This window comes from Diplotaxodon limnothrissa, linkage group LG11, assembly GCF_057381915.1.
Source record: "Diplotaxodon limnothrissa isolate DT_005_m linkage group LG11, D_limnothrissa_male_GT1.1, whole genome shotgun sequence".
NCBI classification, from domain to species: Eukaryota; Metazoa; Chordata; class Actinopteri; order Cichliformes; family Cichlidae; genus Diplotaxodon; species Diplotaxodon limnothrissa.
Window position 1 is genome coordinate 27,559,297 of NC_140606.1, and position 19,155 is coordinate 27,578,451.

Sequence of the window (19,155 nt, forward strand, 5' to 3'; positions counted from 1 at the left end):
TCAAGGCAGTAGTAATAAAATGTAAAATTTGAATTAAAAAACAAAACAAAACACACAACTCAAACCCCTCCAAAAAAAGAACAAATAAAAACTCGGGGTACATTGTTGAGAGGGTTCCTTAGTTTAACTACAGGTAATGGAGGTCCCTGTGGATCACAGCAGTCTTCCTCGGCACTCGGTGGAGCCGCAGCAGCAGAGCAGGACCTTACCCTCCACGCTGCCCACCTCGTAGTTATAGTCCCAGGTCAGCTCTGTGCCGGCCCGGATCCTCCTGCACGACGACACAAACGGTGATGTCAGTGCAAGAACAAAACGTTAAGATGTTGTTAGGTACATATTCATTAACGCAAATGTCTAATCAGCCAATCACATGGCAGCAACTCAATTCATTTAGGCTTGTAGATACAGTTGAGACAACATGCTGATGTTCAGACTGAGCATGGCACGGTTCTTGTTGCCAGCTGTGTTGGTTTGAGTGTTTCAGAAACTGCTGATCTTCTGAGTCATCAGATATTGATCTATTAGAGAAACTGTGTGATGCTATCATGTCAATATGGACCAGAATCTCTGAGGAATGTCTCCAGCATCTCGTTGTCATGAAGAATTAAAGCTGTTTTGAAGGGCAAAAGGGCAGAGCAACCTGCCCTTTTACCTTACAAAGGGCAAAGGGGAGCAAGGTGAAGTGGCCAGATGAGTCTTCATTGTACGTTCTAGCCTTGAAACTAATAGTGAGAGTGGTCGACTGCTTGTTACAGAGTTCCCAGTCTAATGCCTCTCTCTTTCCCTGCACACACTGAGCCACAAGTGCTGTTTAGGCAGGTGGCATAAATCCAGTCCATTGCTGATAGGAACACCTTTCCGCAACTGTAAAACTATTCCTGTATGATCCGATGGCAGGCCTAACAATGACACAGCAGCGCCACCCTAAGGTTGCATTCACACAGAAAACAACACAGCATCTGTTTTTCCACTCAAAACTCCAGCCTGTTTAACAGAAAGCAAACATTCAGAGTAGTGCAGTCTCAGTGTTAGACATGATTAAATAATATAATTAATAAAAAAAACTCATCAAGATAGTTATGGATGATGGCCTCTCGCCCTGTAAGAGAGAAATCCCCTAAAATAAAACGGCACATATGTTGAACTTTACTCAACTTTAAACACACCTTCCTGTCAGTTTATTTGTAAGGATAAAGACAAGAATTCTACTGTTTTGCAGGCATGTTCAAGTACAGAAAATCTTGGATAATCTTTTCCTCTGTTTCAAAACTCACTTGCTGGCAAAGAAGGCAACCCAGGGAAACCTCAAGTCATGCGTGTCTACAAACACATTCTGGACGAAAAGGTTCGGACTGCAGCTGTGCTGTAACACAAACAGAGAGCAGAGGTGACGACGTCAGAGGAAAGTAATCAGAGCGGCGCTCAAGTAACATAAAACGATCACACAGCAGCAGATTCATACGTTGAGATAACGTCCGAGGTTTCCTTCCAACTTGGCATCAATGATGTAACAGGACTCTTCCCCATCAAAGAACTGGCGGGTGTTTTTAGTGGGAGTGTTGTCTCCGCCTCCTCCCGTCTGCCCCTGCTGTCCTCCTTTACCTCCTCCCGGCCCTCCACCTCCAGGCACGCCTGTTTTTACCATCATCCCGTGGCTGTTTTTCAGGGCGATGCCACGAGTAGATTTCACAGCCACCTGCTTTTTAGTCACACCTGATCCAGATGTAAGAAAAGAGAAAACCAGTGGAAAGTTACGATAAGTGTGATGACAAACAAAAGCAATTCAAGCTAAGATAAATCTTTACTGTCATTGTACAGATCAGAGTGCTACATCTGATAATGCGTTAAGACCAGTTAAAACAATGAAACCGACAACCGACTCTTTACCTGGCGTTGCTTTCTCTTTGTCCTTGTTGTCATCGGATCCTGAGCTGATGGTCTGAACATCGTCACTGTCAGACAAAGTCATCACATCCTGCTTCTTCACCACTTCAGGCTTCACTGGACTGCAAGAGATAAAAAATGAAAGTCATCTCAACAGAAATGCTTTCCAGCAAAATGAGCTCAAGCACAAACGTGTGGAAGCAAACACGGTCTAAACACCAGTGTAAGCATGTTAGTGTGAAATCCAAACAAACCTCTTGTTATCTCCAGGTTCCTATGAAGAAAATAGGAAAGGAAGGGTTATTAATAATCACGCAACATGTTCATGAAGAAAAAGAGCCACCTTTTACCATTCAGCCTTTTCCTGTACTAAGATGAAAGTAGGACTACAGCTTTATTTCTGTGTATTCTGTATATTTCCAACATTACGTTGTCTTTAATAACCTTTTTAAGCCCCTGGCTCGTTAGCCAGGAAGCCACTTTGCTTTTTCCCGTCTCCTCTGGCATAGATGGTGGCTTGTCATCATCTGTTCCTCTGGCTGAGATGCTCATTCCATCTTTACTATCTTGACTCCCTGAGGCCGAGGAGGAGAGAGACAAGTGTAAAAATACAACACAGAAATCTTTCTGACAGAATTAATGAGGAAACACTGCAGGAAGTGAGGCCGAAAAGCTTAAATGTGTTTCATACAATCCGTACAAAGGTCGTCCCTAACTCCCACTGTGTGGGACACTTCCCACTTAACCAAAACTACACTCACATACACTATAATGCCAAAAGTATTCAAACAGTCATCCAAATCTTTGAAGTAAGGTGCACCAATCACTTTCATGACCACAGATGTGTAAAATCAAACACCTAGGCATGCAGACTGCTTCTCGGAATATTTGTGGGTCGCTCTCCTGAGCTCACTGAATTCCAGCGTGGTACTGTGATAAGATGATACCTTTACAAGTCCGCTCATGAAATTTTCTCACAACTAAATATTCCACAGTCGCTTGTTAGTGGATTTATAGCAAAGCGGAAGTGATTGGGAATGACAGCAACACAGAGCGGGGTCAGCGAATGCTGAAATTCTTAGTCCGCAGAGGTCCGCAACTTTCTCCATAGTCAGTCACTACAGACCTCCAAACTTCATGTGGCCTTCAGGTTCGCTCAAGAACAGTTCGTAGAGAGCTTTATGGACGGGTTTCCATGGCCCGAGCAGCCGCATTAAAGCCTTACGTCATATCCATGGGAATACAACACAGAAATCTTTCTGACAGAATTAATGAGGAAACACTGCAGGAAGTGAGGCCGAAAAGGCCTCACTTCCAACATTAAAATATTAAATCCTATAGATTAGGTATTGGACGTCCCTCAAGCTCATGTGTGCGGCAGAAGAGTGAATACTTTTGCCAGTATAGTGTATGCATTATAAGAATAACATAAGAAAACACTGTTGATTACTCCATCTCTAAGAAAAGAAAAAAAGACCCAAAACATAAAAAGCATTAAGTCACTGACAAATCTTCATAACGAAGCACACATACACAAACTCCTCATCTATCTAATGTGAACTGTCCTTTGTGTGAAACCCGTTACACTACAAAGATGCAGCTGGCTCACCTTCCTTGTTGCCTTTGACCTGCCCACGTGTGGTGTAACTCCTCCACACCGAGCTGGAGCTGTAGTAGCTGTCCTTCACAAACGTGTCATCTGAACTGTCGCTTTCATCTTCACTCTTAGACTCTTTGTCCTCATCCTCATTGCTGTCGCCTGACGAGCTCGAGCTTTGGGCTGTAAGAAAAAAAGAAATGTGAGAAATTATATGGAGAATAAGAAGCTCAACACCGCTTTGATCTCTCGTGTTTGGATTTAGACTTACTCTTCTTAGCTGGTCGCCCCACAGGGTTAGCTGACACTAAAGCAGAGGGCTGGATTTTTATCCTGGATACGTCCACGCCGCTTCCCTCGCTGTCTGAACAGTGAGCCTCGCTCTCATAGCCCTCCTTAAAGTTCTCCACACTCTCTATGTGGTCCAGGTTAGCAAAATACTCATCACCCATCTCAAGACCTTCTTTGTCAGCAAAGTCATCTGTCAGGATTTTACCTGGTGAAGCGGCAGGAAAAAAGGCAAATAATTAAGTCCTCTTGCAATAAAGTCATCACCTGAATTTAAAGTACGCTGCCTCACCAGCATAAATGCACACAAATGAGCCTTTAGCTACATCATCCAGACATCTGATTCCCCAGCCTTTGTTCTGGGTCTTGAAGAGTTGGAGACGGACCTGCAGGCCGTGCTGCACCAGCCGGTTGGTGCACATCTGAGCGTTACATTTGCATCTTTTATTACACTCATAGATCCTGAGAGAGAGAACGGGTAACAAGAAGAAAGAAGAGATAAGTGCCTCTGAAGAAAGACGGCCCAATAAACTCAACAGTAATTATGGTCTCGTGAGGTACTAAGGGGAATGAGGGTTCAGTATTGTTGTTCAGTGTCTCACCCTGTGGGCAGGCACTCCTCCAATCGTTTGTACGAATATCCTGCGTTTGGGTTGATCTGTCCCCCCGGTGTACAACCTGTAGCCTGAAGGGTCAGCTGGTGGCAGGAGCATTTGGATCTGTAATTATGTGATAACAGGTATTAAAACTCAAAGACACATCCTCAGAGCTCTAGAAGTGGGAAAAATATGAAAAAGAGAAAGAAAGAAAAAGCTGCTTCACTAACTTGTCCTGACAGCCGTCGGTGCAATCGCAGCCGACAAGGAAGTCTGCACTGGTGTTGATAAACACGCCATCTTCAGGAATACGCTCTTTACCTTAAAGAGAGGACAACATGATCTATTAGCCTGTCATTACAAAGTAACTTTGCATTAATGTGGTGTCGGAGTCATTTTTAAAAATGAATTTTCACATTAACAGTACTCTTCACATTAAGTCTTAGTATGAGCTGCTGAGTTATTGACTTCAAAAGAAAATCACAGTCGAAAAAGTGAACATCACATCATATAATATCACAAGAAATCATAAAGTTTTCCTAAAGGGTTTTTATCCACATATTATGCATAATTTATTCATTTTTTGTTAACCTGTAGTGTATTTCACATCGTGGTTCACTTTTTTGTGAAAAACTTAACACAACAGATGAATCAATAGCGACTAGAACCACCTTTATCAGCAATAACTTGTTGCTTCTTGTTTTTCTATGACGTCATCAGTCCCTGACATCTATGTGGAAGAATTTTGGCCCACTCATGTTTCCAGTATTGCTTCAGTTCTTTGAGGTTTGCCTGTATTTCACTGCGACACAGCATCACTGCTTGTTGTTTTTCTTTTTCAGCCATTCTGTTGCAGATTTGTTCCTGTACTTGGGATCATCTGCATCAGAACAGTGATAGCCTTTTCGCTCTTACCTCCTATGGGAGCAGTAAGTGCATACTTAAGTTTTCATACGACACTATGCATTCTGTGAAAACTTGTGCTTTACTCGACTTAGATTTTCAGTAACCCTGTTAACAGTATACTGTAATGAGAATGTAGGGTGTCATAATGAATGAAAATTGATGTTATAACCAAGTTAAAAAATGACTTTGTTGGTGTTGTGTCTTGGCTCATATGTCATCATCTCATATGTACACCTACTACTTTCCAAGACCACTGAAAATGCTCTGTTAGTTGCCATTTAAAACAAAGATTTGTCCTTAAACCCAAAATCCCACCCTCAACAGAAAAACAGTCTCTGTCCCTTTATTATGATTTCAGTGTTGTTCTTACTGTAAGTTACTTCAGGAGCAGAGCTGTTATCAATCTCATTGACACAGGAAAGTGGAATATCCTCCTTTCCTGCCGTGATGTCTGGAATGTAATAAAAGGGCCTTTGTGGCTGGAAGGGACGATCGACGAGCACGTAGGGGTCCAGGCAAAACATCTCTAAGAATATAAAGTCACAGTTCGTCTGGAAGAGGTACTGCTGGATCTCGGCCATGTTACGCAAGCAAAGTCCACACGGAGCCTTGTAGATGACGTGGAAAGACATCTGAGGAGTGGACATGCAAAAGGTAAGGGTTACCTATAAATACAAAAAAAAAAGAAATACATTTGAAAGTCGTCAATCATGTTGATGTTCCTTATCACCTTGCGGTTGACTTTGCGCCGTCCCGTCATGCGTCTGAAGTCATACAGCAAAGGTGTGAGGAGCGGGTTCTTCCCTCTGTGCAAGCTTGTTGTTGCGGGCCGGACGCGCTTCAGACAGGCAGGCTGACATGTGTGCGCCAGATAGAAGATGCGGTCGGTCGGGGCGCGATACGCCGGCTGGTGTGGGACCTGGGCCACTGCGTGGGGAATAGCAGCAGGGACTGTAGTCAGCGGGGTCATTTGTCTCTGATACGTTTGTGTGAACGTGGGCGCCACAGGGTTTGGGGCATTCAGCGCTCTTCCGCTGTGGATTGACAGGCAAACAGGGAAAAGACAGAGAGTGAAGTTAATGCTTTCTGTGCTGAAAAACATGGCTAGTTTAATGAACACAAGGTGAACTCACCCTGAGAGGTTGCTGTTAGTGGATGTAAGAGACTGCGTGACTTTAGAGGCATGTGTGCCGCCCACCCCAGGAACAAATGGAGAAGTACTCTTTCGGGCCATCTGATGTTTATTCCTTCAAGTCAGTGAACAGGGGGAAAAATGCACAAATAGTCAGTTAAAGGAAAAAACAATCCAACCCCTCTGCATTTCTATACTTTGATTCTTAATATTAGCTGCTTCTTAAGGGATGATGTTTAAAGGTTCAGATGAGTTACACGGGCAGAGCTGTGTAACTCATCTGAACCTTTAAACATCATCCCTTAATAAGCAGCTAGCCCATCTAGGTTAAGCCATCACAGTTCACAGGTTACTGGCTGTAAAACGATTAAAGTGACCTGGATAGGTGAAAATTCATTAGGCATTCAATGTGTTTTACTAACAAGTTTTAATAAAATCTGATCAATATTTTAGGAGGAGAAGCAATTCTTGGGAGTTTGCATATGCTCATCAGTCCTTCAGCTGTTCTTTAGGTCAATTTATTTGCTGCAAACTTTTAAACCTTTATCTTTCACTTTAAAACTCCAGACTCATGATGTCCCAACACGTATTCGAACATAGCTGACCAGACAGCGATTGCTCTATGATGTTTGGTATGGAGATGTGAGGGCAGATTTACGAGAAATTTAATTACAAAAAAAGCACAACTTTTATAAATTATCTGTAAAACTAACCACACCTACAAGCGCAATTTGGGGATTGTGTTTGCCATTTTACCCCCTTTAGTAAATTTGGCCCATGGAGAATAAAATTAGGGTCATTATTTTTTGTAGGAAATGATTCAAATAATGTAAAATAATAATAACAATAACTACTATCCTTATATTATGGTAGTCATTTAAATGGTGGTATCTTGGACTCTCTTGGGTTCATTATATCTGTTTTCTAGTTTTTCTTTCCACCCTATCTCTGGGAGGAAACCCACACAGAAAGACACCGACCAATCAGGAGGCTCAAACCACAAACCTTGTTGACATGATGTGACAGTACCACCTCGCCCACCTGCTGATAATCCTGTTAATCTAAAAAGATTTGTGTTCTCTTTTGAGCTCAAGTACAAATACATAAATCTAATCCCATGCTGACTGAGGAAGCGAGTCACACCATGTAACAATCCCACCCACACATTTCTTTTCATTTAGAAACATGTCACATCATGTTGGTGAAATAAAAACCTCATTAAAATCTGCAACATTGCAATCAGCAATTAAAACGCTTTGTAAAATATTATAAATCTAATAAAATGGAATTGTTATCTCACATGAATTAAGAGTTTCTCGGCTTCTTATTATACGTTTTACTTACTTTACAAGATTCTTGTTTTAATTCAAACTGGCATGAAGCTCCAACTCTAAATTTCCCTCAACTTTTACTTTTTTTGAGCCGAATAAAGCCGACATGTTTATAAGCATCACTCACTGTGGCAGAGGCTGTGGAGGAAGCGCGGGCTGAGGGCTTTGTTGAGGTTGCAGCGGCTGTGGGCGCTGCTGAAGCTGTGCTGTTGGTGAACTCTGGCTGGTCGAGGGCTGCGGCGCTTTGACCGGAGACGCTCCAACATGCCCGTCACTGGTGTACTGAACTACTGGGCCTTTGCTCCTCAACGCCCCTGCAGACAGAAAAATGGAACAAGTCAAATTAGAAAGAAGCACAAACAGAAAATCGCAAGTGAGTGGTGAACGCTTGGGTTTTTACCCATGTTAGGTCTTGTCCTCTGCTGGCCAGCTAGCTTCTTCTCCTGGGTGTTGGCTGTGGTCATCTTCAGATTGAACATCGGCTCCAGCCTGGTGGAGCCTCTGTAGATCCACTCACTCCTCTTATCATCCTGTCAACAGCGGGCAACACAGACAGTTTAGCCTCCCAGCTGCTAAGGTGTCTGGTGACTTTTTAATCAAGGACTCAAACGGTGTAGTTTTCATTTGTAAATCCATAAGGAGGCGTGCCATGATACACCTCTATTCACAATAATGGCAATAATTAATTTGTAATTATTAGCAAATGTCATTTTTATCATCGTTTACATGTTGAAAGGTTGAATGCCGTATGCAGCTGAAGAAAAAAAGAAGCCGACTGCCTCACGGACTAAGCTGAACTTTAGTCAAAATTAAATTGAAAGTAGTGTGCGTTTTAGGCTGATGCATTTTATCTAGTAGCAAAGTTTTAATTAGAAGAATTCAAACTCAAATATTTCACTGCAGAGTAATTAAATGGGGGATTTAACCATTTATCCCTTTTATTAATCTGATCTTATCTTATACATCATTACATTTTGCAAGTCCATGCAGATTTGTTTTGGCCAAATATTGCTCATAAATGGCTCTTTGGAGAAAACTCTCCGCTATCATAGAATTAGGCCTGTGCCAGCCTATATTGCTCTGGCAAGTATGATTTACAGGCGACTTTGCACTATGCACAAGCAAACATCCTCTTAGGTAAATTAAGTAGGGTAGTAAAGTATATAGATTTTTTAATGCAGAGATGGGTCATTGCAAGTGAGATGTGAGAGAATTTGGATGCATTTGTTTTTTTATCTAGTTTCTGTGCTGTGTGACTTATTGTTTCCATTGACTACGAGTCAGGAATAAAGATTGATTGATCATTGACTAAATCAGTGCTATTTATAGTGCAAACATACCAAGAAGAGGATCTTCACCAAGCTGCCATCCACCTCCTCCACTTTGCTCTTCCACCACGTTCCCTCCCACTCTGTCTTGATTATCTGGCCAACCTTTAGGAGAACCATTGGCCTGCTGGGATATGCAGTTATGTATTCCTCGATAAAATCTCGACATGATGCATCCTCTATGTCCTCCCAAGTATGCCTTACTGTAAAAACCAGAACAAAAACTCTTAAAAATCAAATATTCCAGTAAGTGCTACTTATTTTCTCTTTTAGATAAACAAAAAAATTTGAGAGAAGGGCTCTTACATGGTCGGCAAACTGGGTAGAGCTCAGGCAGCGTCACATATGAAGCATACCCATCATCAAAGAAGATCAGAAACCTGAAACATGTGCAAAGGCCTTTATAAAGAAACCCAGGCAATCAGCACCCCACAGCTCTTCAGATTTTTGACCATCTAACCCACCTCATGCGGTTCTTGTTGTTGGGCATCTCTGCTACTATTCCAGCATAGAGCCACACCAGGTTTCCATCCTTATACTTGGCGACTACACGAGCACCAACGTACAGACTCTCCAGGGTGGGGTTATAGTCAAAAGCCACATGATTTCCAGACAGCAGACTCTTGCCTTTATCAAACTTGACTTTATACTTGAATGTACCATTTCCTGAAGACAGACAGAGGGTGTGGAGCATTAAAGACAAAGCAGACACAGCCCATGGAGTAAGAACCTGGCAGAAAAGGAAAATGATAACACACCAACTGGGTTGATAGCAACGAGGGTGCCTTTGTGCCACGTCTTGGTGCGCTTCTTTCCCAGAATGCTCATCCAGATTCTGAGCTCATCTTCTGGCATTTTGGGGTTTGGTTGGCCTGCAGACTGAGATGCTTGAGATATAAACACGGCAGGTGGTGAGCTGTGGCTACCTAAAGGGCAGAAGAGCAAAACACATTAGAATCAGTATTTCAACAAAAGCCTGAAGAACGCAGCAGCACTTCAGTGTGTTTACCTGACTGAGTTGAGGGCGGTACTGGGGAACGGAGCAATGCCGCACTGAGTGGTGGCTTGCTGACCATTTGGACCAATTTCTGCACCTGCTGGGAGGTTTTCTGCAGCACTGTGGAAGTTTCCTTTACCTGGCATTAGAAATAAAAAAGACACTTTAGCTTAAAATGGGGCTTTGGGGGATGGTGCGTGTGAGCACGACTGGTAATGTCTATTGAAGGAAAAGTTTTTTTCTTGTCAGTTTGATAAACAAAAATGTATTTTAAGTCTGGCTAAAACTCCACTTAATATGTGGAACTATATTTTTTTTTAACCACTGTCCAGGTGATTTTCTTTTCCCAAAGTTGTTCACATGCAGGAAAATCTCTGGTCCTGTCCGAGGTGTACTCTACCTCTTGCCTAATAACAGATCAGACAGGCTGTCCTAGAAGCTCTTTTTCTAGTTAAAAAATAAAAAATTAGTGACAAGCTATGAAGGAAATTGTTTCGGTTAATCTGGATTAAATCCAGCAAGAGAGACAGTGTTTTGCTTTTCTCAGAGGCTTTATTGGTCACGTCCACCAATCCATTTGTTAGATGTCAGGAAAAACTGAACCAGCTAAGAGCTATCAATCAGCAAAATGAAAATAATTCAACCGATCAACTCTCCTCAAACAGACAGATATAACAGATCAATACAGCAATGCTCTCACCACTGGATCTTTGACTGGAGTTAGAGGCTTCTTCGGCGGAACCACTGAAAATGAAGGATGGAAGAAAAACAAATAATTATTAGGCATAATCACTCCATTACATACATGCATATTCATAACTAAACAGCCCGACTTACAACAGCCAACAGCAATAACGTCATCGTCGTCGTCATCGTCTATCTCGATGACTTCAGAGGACAACATGGCTCCGCCTCCCTCGTCCTCCGAGCTGCTCTCTCGGTAGACGAGGCCGTTCTTTCGGTAAGTTGCCTTCACCAGTTTCTCACACTCCAGTACAGACCTGAGGAAGAGGAGGGAGGAAAGAAGTGAGCGGAAAGTGTAGAAGAGTTCGTTTGTAGACCAATAAAGACACAGCGTTTGATGAAAATAAAAGAAATATCTTAATTCCCGCTCACTGGTTGGCATCACGGAGAAGCTTCTCTGTCCGAGCCTCCTCCTCCTCTTTCTGCTCCACCCATTCCTTCAGTTCTGACAACTGAGTCTTTTTCTTCTGCACAATCTCGCTCTTCTCCACAGCTTCTTCAATCCATTTCTTCAGCTCGTCCAAAGAAACACCCAACTCTTCCTCCAGACTGGAGTCCCAGCCGTCCACCTCCATTCTGAGAAAGGAGCACAGAAACATGTCGGTGTGTATTTATTACTCCTTCTTCCAAAGATTCCTTTACATTTGCCCGTTAACGTTCTCTCGCACACAACGTAGGATTTTTCAAGACTGACATTGATATTTGGTGATAAAAACTAGAATATTCTGATATTTCAGCTGATATGTTGCTTTTTTTCTTTCAGACACATGACACATAACAAATACTGAGGAAATTCGCTTATGTGTAGTTAATCATTTACTTGTGCAACAAAAATTGAGTTTCCATATGTAACTATTACATTACTGAGTTTGTAATGTGCTGTTTTTCATGATCACGCCTATAAAGTACCACATTTATCACATCAACACACACACAAACAGTAACCACCAGTGCATCTCTGATCCTCCGTCTCTATCAGCACTCAGGTGCTCTTTGAGGCGAGTCCAGCTGTGCCTGGGAAATTTGTGTCAACCAAACAGTAATACTGTAACTGCACAGAAAGTCATGAATGAAATTTAAATTCACTGTGTTACTACACACCAAAAGGCCCTGACTGACACCTTAAACTTGATACAGAAGAGAATAACACTGTGAGGAGGTGAAACTGATCATCCTCTTGTGTGGAGAAAACCACATACACACAAACTGTCAAGAGGAACTACTCCAACAGTCAACACGGTACCGAGGAAGTTAAAGAGACACCTGGAAACCTGAGATCCTTCTGAGAGAAACTTTGCCTACTGTAAAGTGTTGGCTCCAATTCAGCCTGACCAGGAAAGTTTGTTGGATTGTGAGGAAGTGTCTGATAAGGATACACATGTAAGCTATAAGCTAATGGAGCTGAAATCACAGCCAAAGCTCATAACTCCAGGTAACATAAATGCTGTTTTCTGCAGATATGAGCTGGTGTGCATGCTTGTGCAGTGCATGTTTGCAGCATTCGCTTCACCTTAGCACACAGAAGCCTACATGTTCCTCTGTGGCGAAGACAGAACAATTAAAAACATCAGCGAGAAGCAAATTTTAAAACTGATTTGACGGTGCAGTTGATGCTGGGCATGCTCACATGAGTTGAAAATGCGACTATAACATGTCACGGCTGGCTTTGTTTATATGCTACTTCAAATTAGAACCTACTGTTCGGATAAAAGCAGCAAAGAAAGAAGCAGTTTGTAGTAATAGCACATGTAATTATTTTAAAGTTAAATGTTTAATCGCCAGTTTAAATGATTATACAGCAGCTGCATAAGTGAATACACTAAGCTGCTACTGGATAGCATGCAGGGAGATGCACTGAATTAAAAATCCACTTAAATGATTTCAATTATTTCCAGTTTTACCCTAGCCTTGCTGCTGACCGTCAAAACTGCATTTGCGTTTTATTCAGTTGCAGAGGAGCTGAGAGAAGCCACACAAGAGCAGGACACACGGGAGCGCAGGCTAGCTCGTTAGCCTAGCATAGAAAATGTCTCATCTGCTGAATAAGTGAAGCCTGCGACTGGAAAAACCAACAAACTTGCGTGCCGTGAAGCTGCAGTCAAAGAAACGCCTGCGCCTACGTGTAAAATTTCTCTCAGAAACAGGACTCACCCTTCAACGGTTTCCATCCTCTTGGCTCGCAAATATTTGGCTAACTAGCCAATGCTACCGGCTAGCTACAATGGGGAGTGCATGCTTTGTTTGTCAAGGAAACCGAGGTAGGCGGTGTTAGCTCGCTTGATACGTTCGGGTCAAACCCGCCCAAACGGGTTACCCAGGTTTAAGAAAAGTGCAGTCCGGCACACGGGACGCAGAGAGATATCCCTCCTCCAAGATCCCATAAAAATATGAAACAAAGAACGGATTTATTTAGGACAACAGTTATATTTTCAATCGTTGCCTGGTTTTTGTGTTTCTCTTTACATAAATACAGACATTTCCATCATGAATATATACTGAATAGGGCACGAAATTGACCAGAAACTACGAAAATGAAGGGTCACTGAGTTGAAATTTCCTGGGGAGGACCACAAAACTCCCAGAGGCCTTCTTTTCATCATGATAAAAAAAAAATCTGCTCCAAAAGTCCTAAAACAAACAAACAAAAAATCAAGCCATTGTAACGTTTTTATTTAATGAATAAAATTGCATCATCGTTTTAGTATAAGTGCAGTCAAGCTTTACAAACACTGCATGTGTGATTCAGCTAACTGTGTGAATGTGCACAGAAATTGCTTTAGACAACGATCTCATGGAGTGTTTCCATGCAGGAACTTTGAAATGTTTTAATTACGTCAGGTCACTTTATTAGGTATGCTGGTTAGACTGCTAAATAACCCAGATATCACACAATAATATGGTCAAGATGCAGAAGTTCAAACTGAGCATCAAATGGAGAAGAAAGGTCACAACATGAAAGCATGTGTTCTATCAACAGTGTAGGCTGCTGCTGGTGGTGTAATGGGGTGGGGGATATTTTCTTGGCACACTTTGTGCCCCTTAGTATTAACGGAGCATAGTTTGTATACCACAGCCTACCTGGGTCTTGCCAATTCCTTTGTGACTGCAGTATACCCAATTTTCCAATGGCTGTTTCCAGCAGGATAACACACCATATCACAAAGTTGACAGTGAGTTCACTGCACTCAAATGACTCAAATAGTCACCAGATCTCAGTCCAATAGAGATGTGATGAAATGGGAGACTCGCCTCATTGATTTGCAGTAAACAAATCTGGATCAGCAGCAACTGTGCGATGCTATCACATTAATATGGATAAAAATTTAGAGTAATGTTTCCAGCACCTTGTTGAATCTATGCCATGAAAAATTAAGGTAGATCTGAAGACAAAAGAGGGTCCAACCCAACCCAGTAGTAGCAAGGTGTACCTAATAAGGTGTCTGGTGAGTGCAAAGCAATTATATAATTAACTTTGGACTGTTAGAATGAGTTAGTCTCTCCTGACAGGATCACTGGGTGTGAATTCCTGTATTTGAAAGAGTGGCTGGAAGCGGCAAAGCATCACTGTAACACAAACTAAACGAAAGGAAACAAAAACAATAAACTTGTGAAAAATATTAAAAACCTAGAATTTTAAAGGTTGGCTTTAACAGATTGTGAAGTCAGTTTGTGAAATACATCCGGAAGGCTATGTGAGCTGAATATTCACATCATGTTTATTATAAAAACCACTGTGGACAAAGAGAAGCTTTTCAGTTTTTCTTCCACATAGACACCATCATCGACTTACTGACACCTGCTACAAGCTAACTTACTTCCACAATTTCTTCAATAATAAGTCGTTTGCACGAGAGTTTGCGCAAACAGCTCAAAAACATCGTGTGGCAGAATTTGGGGAATGAACTGAACATCTGTTTTGCATTGAGAACATCTGCGCTCTATTATCGTGGAAGGGAGGGGATTTGCTTTTGTTGCAATTAAGCAGCTTTTCACAGTGTACTTTCTGGTACAATGAACAGATTCCACTTCATTCTTAAGAATCACCCGAGACTTATTGAACTGTTTTTCCCCCTCATAATTTGTCCTAGCATTAAAAAGCTATGAGATATTTACAGAAACATGTGGGGCACTAATGCATGTTTCAACAAATCACATTATGAAACATGTTCTACATTTTAGATGGACGCTTACATGATTAGAAGGTGCAGATGCTGTTGGCATAAGTCTATCCTGCTGCCGTAGGGTAGAAGCTTTATAAAAGTTCAAAGAGGGTCTCAAACCGCTCAGCCCCCTCACTCATTCACAAAAAATGCCTGAAAATATTCTGTGGCATGTAGGATTTTATTTCTGTTATCCCATCTGTACAGCTTGAACTGGTCTCTGGTCTCCATCACTCCTCCGTTTCCTCCTCCTGGTATGTCGTTTCAGAGATTGCGCTGTAAGGGTCCAGCACCATCTGAGCACAGCGGATGATGGTCACCAACAAGAAAAAGCAGAGGAGGAAGAAGAAGAAGAGGGCAAACCCGAGATCTACATCCACATCCAGCCTGGCCACAGGGAGGGCTGGAGGGTCCATGTTGAAATATCCAAATAAATCCAAAGTTTATCTGCTTCACAGTTCTCTTCTCATCTGTTGGCTTCGATAAAAGTGCCTCCTTCAGTTCGTCACGTATCATCCAACTTTTCTTCTGTCTTGGCTGATTTTCCTCTCTGCGCTGACACCTAACGTCCTCGTCCCGAAGATAAGATTTACTGATGGACACACGGAGCTCCATTTGGCTACCGTGTCCTCTATGCATAGTTAATAAGGAGTTTGGTAACAATCAGGCCGTTCCTGAGATTAGGACACCCAGGCATCTCTTTAGGACATGAGGCCTTTACAGGAGATTACACCCGCGTAGGATCTCAGTTCTCAGCGCAAGGTGTAGATAGATGACAACAAGGAAGAAATTGTGGCTGTACACAGTTTTGTTTTGTTTTCTTTTAATCTTGCTCAAGTGAAGTGAGCAGATTGAAATCCTCCAATCTGCTGTGCCACGTGCCCCTGCACAGCAGCATGACGTTTGGGCCACTTTATGGCCTGAAAGAGGCAGAAAGATGAGAGCACAAGATGGTCAAGATGGTCAAGAAAAGGGAGGGAAAAAAGGGTTGAGGAGGAGAAAGAGGATATGATGCCTTAGTGGCAATCCACTTGAGAGGGTTTGGAATTTGATCCTGACCAAAAAAAAATGCAGATTGCTTGTATTCTGATGCCACTAACAGACACACAAACACACAACGAGTAAAGTGACTCTACGTAAATAGCAGCGAATCCAACTAAAAAGTCTGATGAGGAGGTGAATTTGTTGAAACGATACTGGAAAAACAAGATTTACAGCACATGCTGTCACTCAAGTGCAACCCAAAGACTGAAGAGGTGACACAGTAAACCTCTCTTAGAAGAGTTGTAGCATTGCTACCATCCGTTTTCACCCCCAGCCTGTGAAAGAGAGGAGGGAAGGACGAAGGTGGAAACTGATCCCAGGAGATACCTGCAGATATCTCAGTCTTCACTCATAAACAGAAAGGCGAAAGAAACGGGATACAATCCGGGCAAACGTGGTTTTTGTTTTTCCTGCAAATACGAACACAAAATTGTTTAAAGGAAGCTCAAGCAAGGATGGATGTAACTACAACAGGGACTGCTGTGTGAATAGACCAATGCCATAAACTGTGGAAATACAGTAACCCCCGGGATTATTTGGACAGTCACATAGTACTTTTGCCTCTGTGCAGCATCACGGTACATTTTAAATCAAGTGATGTACTTGCAGACATCAACAAATGAAATAGCATTACATTAAATATTTTGGAATTACAGTCCTTTTTATACACAATCCCCCATTTTCAGAGGCTCAAAAGTAATTGGATAACTGACTGATACACAGTTTCATGATCAGGTGAGGCCTGTTTCCATGACAAATGAAGCAGATAGAAAGATCAAAGTGATGATCTTGCATTTGGTTGCTTTTTACAATAACCCTCAATATGAGGTTTAAAGAAATGGAAAATGGTTCTTATATGGCACCTTTCTACTCAAGCACTTGAGCAAGTGTTTTATACAACATGCCTCATTCACCTATTCATAAAAGCACTTTTTCCCCTACCTAAGTAGGTGATTTCTAGCTAACAAGCACACTCCAATGCACCCATTGTACCGCAAGTTGGGTTTCAGTATCTTGCTCAGGAATACTTTGGCATGCACACCTGGATTGAACCACCAACCAACCTCAGGCCGACTAATAAATGACCTTCTGAGCTACAGACACTACTAGATGTGGGTGCAAATGAAGGATAACAAGAGGCTGAAAACCCCAAATAAACCTACCTGAGAGACAGCAAAAACTTTAGGAGTGGCCAAATCAGCATCATCTGGTTAAAAAGAAGGAATGTACTGACCAGCTCAGCAACACCAAAAGGCCCGAAAGACACAGCAGGCAACTGAAGTACACGACGACAGAATGATTTCCGTAGATAAGAAAAAACACTTTATATGATCTAATCAAGAACACACTCAAGGAAGTTAGTGTAATACAGTGATAACACTAACTTAGATTTACTTAGTGCTTTTGTAGTGTTACTGACCACTCTAAGCACTTTAATTCAGTTCAGTTTTATTTATATAGCACCAAATCACAATAACAGTTACCTCAAGGCATGTTATATTGTAAGTTAAAGACCCTACAGTAATACAGAGAAAACAGAGACGATCCCCACCATCAGATGAGCATGCACTTGGTGAAAGTGGGAAGGAAAAACTCCCTTTTAACAGGAAGAAACATCCAGCAGAACCAGGCTCAGGGAGGGGCGGCCATCTGCCTTGACCAGTTTCAGGTGAGGGAAGGAAGACAACATAAAGACATGCTGTGGATGACAGCATGAGATTAATGATAACTAAATGCAGACTGATGTATAAACACAGTGGTTGAAGAATGAGGTGAGCGAAGAAGAAGTACTACCTGATCTAGTCCCAACTATATGCTTTATCAAAAAGTAACGTTTTAAGCCTGATCTTAAAAGTAGACGCTGTCTCCCAAATCCAAACTGGGAGCTGGTTCCACAGAAGAGGGTCCTGAAAGCTGAAGGCTCTGACTCCCATTCTACTTTTAAATATTCTAGGAAAATATTCTACTTGTAGTAGGCCTGCAGTCTTAGAGTGAAGTGCTCTAAAGGAGTGATACGGTACTATGAGGTCATTAGGATAAGATGGGGCTGATTATTCAAAACCTTGTATGCGAGGAGAAATATTTTAAATGTCATGGGTTTAACAGGGAGCCAATAAAGAGAAGCCAATATGGGAAAAATATTTTAGTAGTACTCTTGTAGAAACATTTTACATCAACTAAAGGCTTTTCCTGGAGTTTTGAGCACATCTGATAAAATTAATTAATTGCACAGATTAAAGAAAGCAGTGATAAATATTTATAAAGACATCCTGGTCAAAAAATGGGAAATCAAGGTGTGTCCTATCTGGCATTGTGGATAGACAGAATCGGGCCACATACGTGTTTATTGATGATGTGACTGCTGATAGAAGTGGAAAGATGAATTCTGAAGTGCTGCTCGGACTCATCCAAATGCTGCAAAACTGAACAGACAGCATTGCACAGGTAAAATGACTCAAAGAAAACTGCAAAAGGAACCCAAGAGATTCTCAAAACAAAGAAATTAGATATTCTTCAAAGGCCAAGTCAGTCACCTGATCTCAACCTAACACAGTAGCTTTTAGTTACTGAACTCAAAGCTAAAGGCAGAGAGACCCACAAAAAAGCAGCACCTGAAGGCTAGTTAGCATCTTCAAAGACTGCAAATGAATTTCATCACATTAAAATACTAAAACAATCCACCAAGTTAAAATTATGGTTTGCTCGTGCAATTAAAATGCCTGCAAATGCAAACTTGAGTCTGCACAATCCTGAATAATACATTTAACATTGACTGTGGCAGTACACAGATGCAAAATTTACTACAGTATATCTTTTTATAATAAGAAAATACTGCTAATTAACAAAAAATTAAGCAAGAGAGAGCTTATCTCATGCAGTGAACTTATATAAAATAAAGATTATACTGAACTATGAATAAGGATAAGTCACTTTAGTAAAGTGAAAAACATAATAAAATCCAAACCCAGTACAATAAAACACTTTCATTTTGGACATTGTAACAATTTAATACAAAAACCAAAACATATCTCTCTCATTTAAAATTTCATATACCTCTACAGTATATTTATATATGTGTGTTTCTATGAGTGAGGGAAGAAAAAGAAAGAAACAAAACTGGATACAGAGTAACCAATGAGATTTTCAT

General features: G+C 41.6%; 1 protein-coding gene and 1 pseudogene across 1 annotated transcript; both read right to left on the reverse strand.

Moving 5' to 3' along the window:
• Window positions 1-64: 64 nt before the first annotated feature.
• On the reverse strand, window positions 65-12,998 carry setdb1b (SET domain bifurcated histone lysine methyltransferase 1b). The gene is made up of 25 exons (XM_085365591.1): window positions 12,955-12,998; window positions 11,176-11,379; window positions 10,897-11,060; window positions 10,760-10,803; window positions 10,072-10,198; window positions 9,821-9,988; window positions 9,527-9,728; window positions 9,369-9,442; window positions 9,075-9,265; window positions 8,135-8,264; window positions 7,862-8,048; window positions 6,405-6,518; window positions 6,002-6,305; window positions 5,642-5,903; window positions 4,596-4,686; window positions 4,372-4,488; window positions 4,062-4,231; window positions 3,753-3,977; window positions 3,494-3,664; window positions 2,329-2,459; window positions 2,139-2,158; window positions 1,888-2,006; window positions 1,463-1,713; window positions 1,275-1,363; window positions 65-271 (listed from the first exon to the last, which is right to left on the reverse strand). The coding sequence occupies exons 1-25, from the start codon at window positions 12,969-12,971 to the stop codon at window positions 154-156; spliced, it is 3,690 nt and encodes a 1,229-aa protein (XP_085221717.1). The 5' UTR covers window positions 12,972-12,998; the 3' UTR covers window positions 65-153.
• Window positions 12,999-15,193: 2,195 nt separating this feature from the next.
• LOC146622992 (cortexin domain-containing 1 protein pseudogene) lies at window positions 15,194-15,379 on the reverse strand (annotated as a pseudogene).
• Between the last annotated feature and the right edge of the window lie 3,776 nt (window positions 15,380-19,155).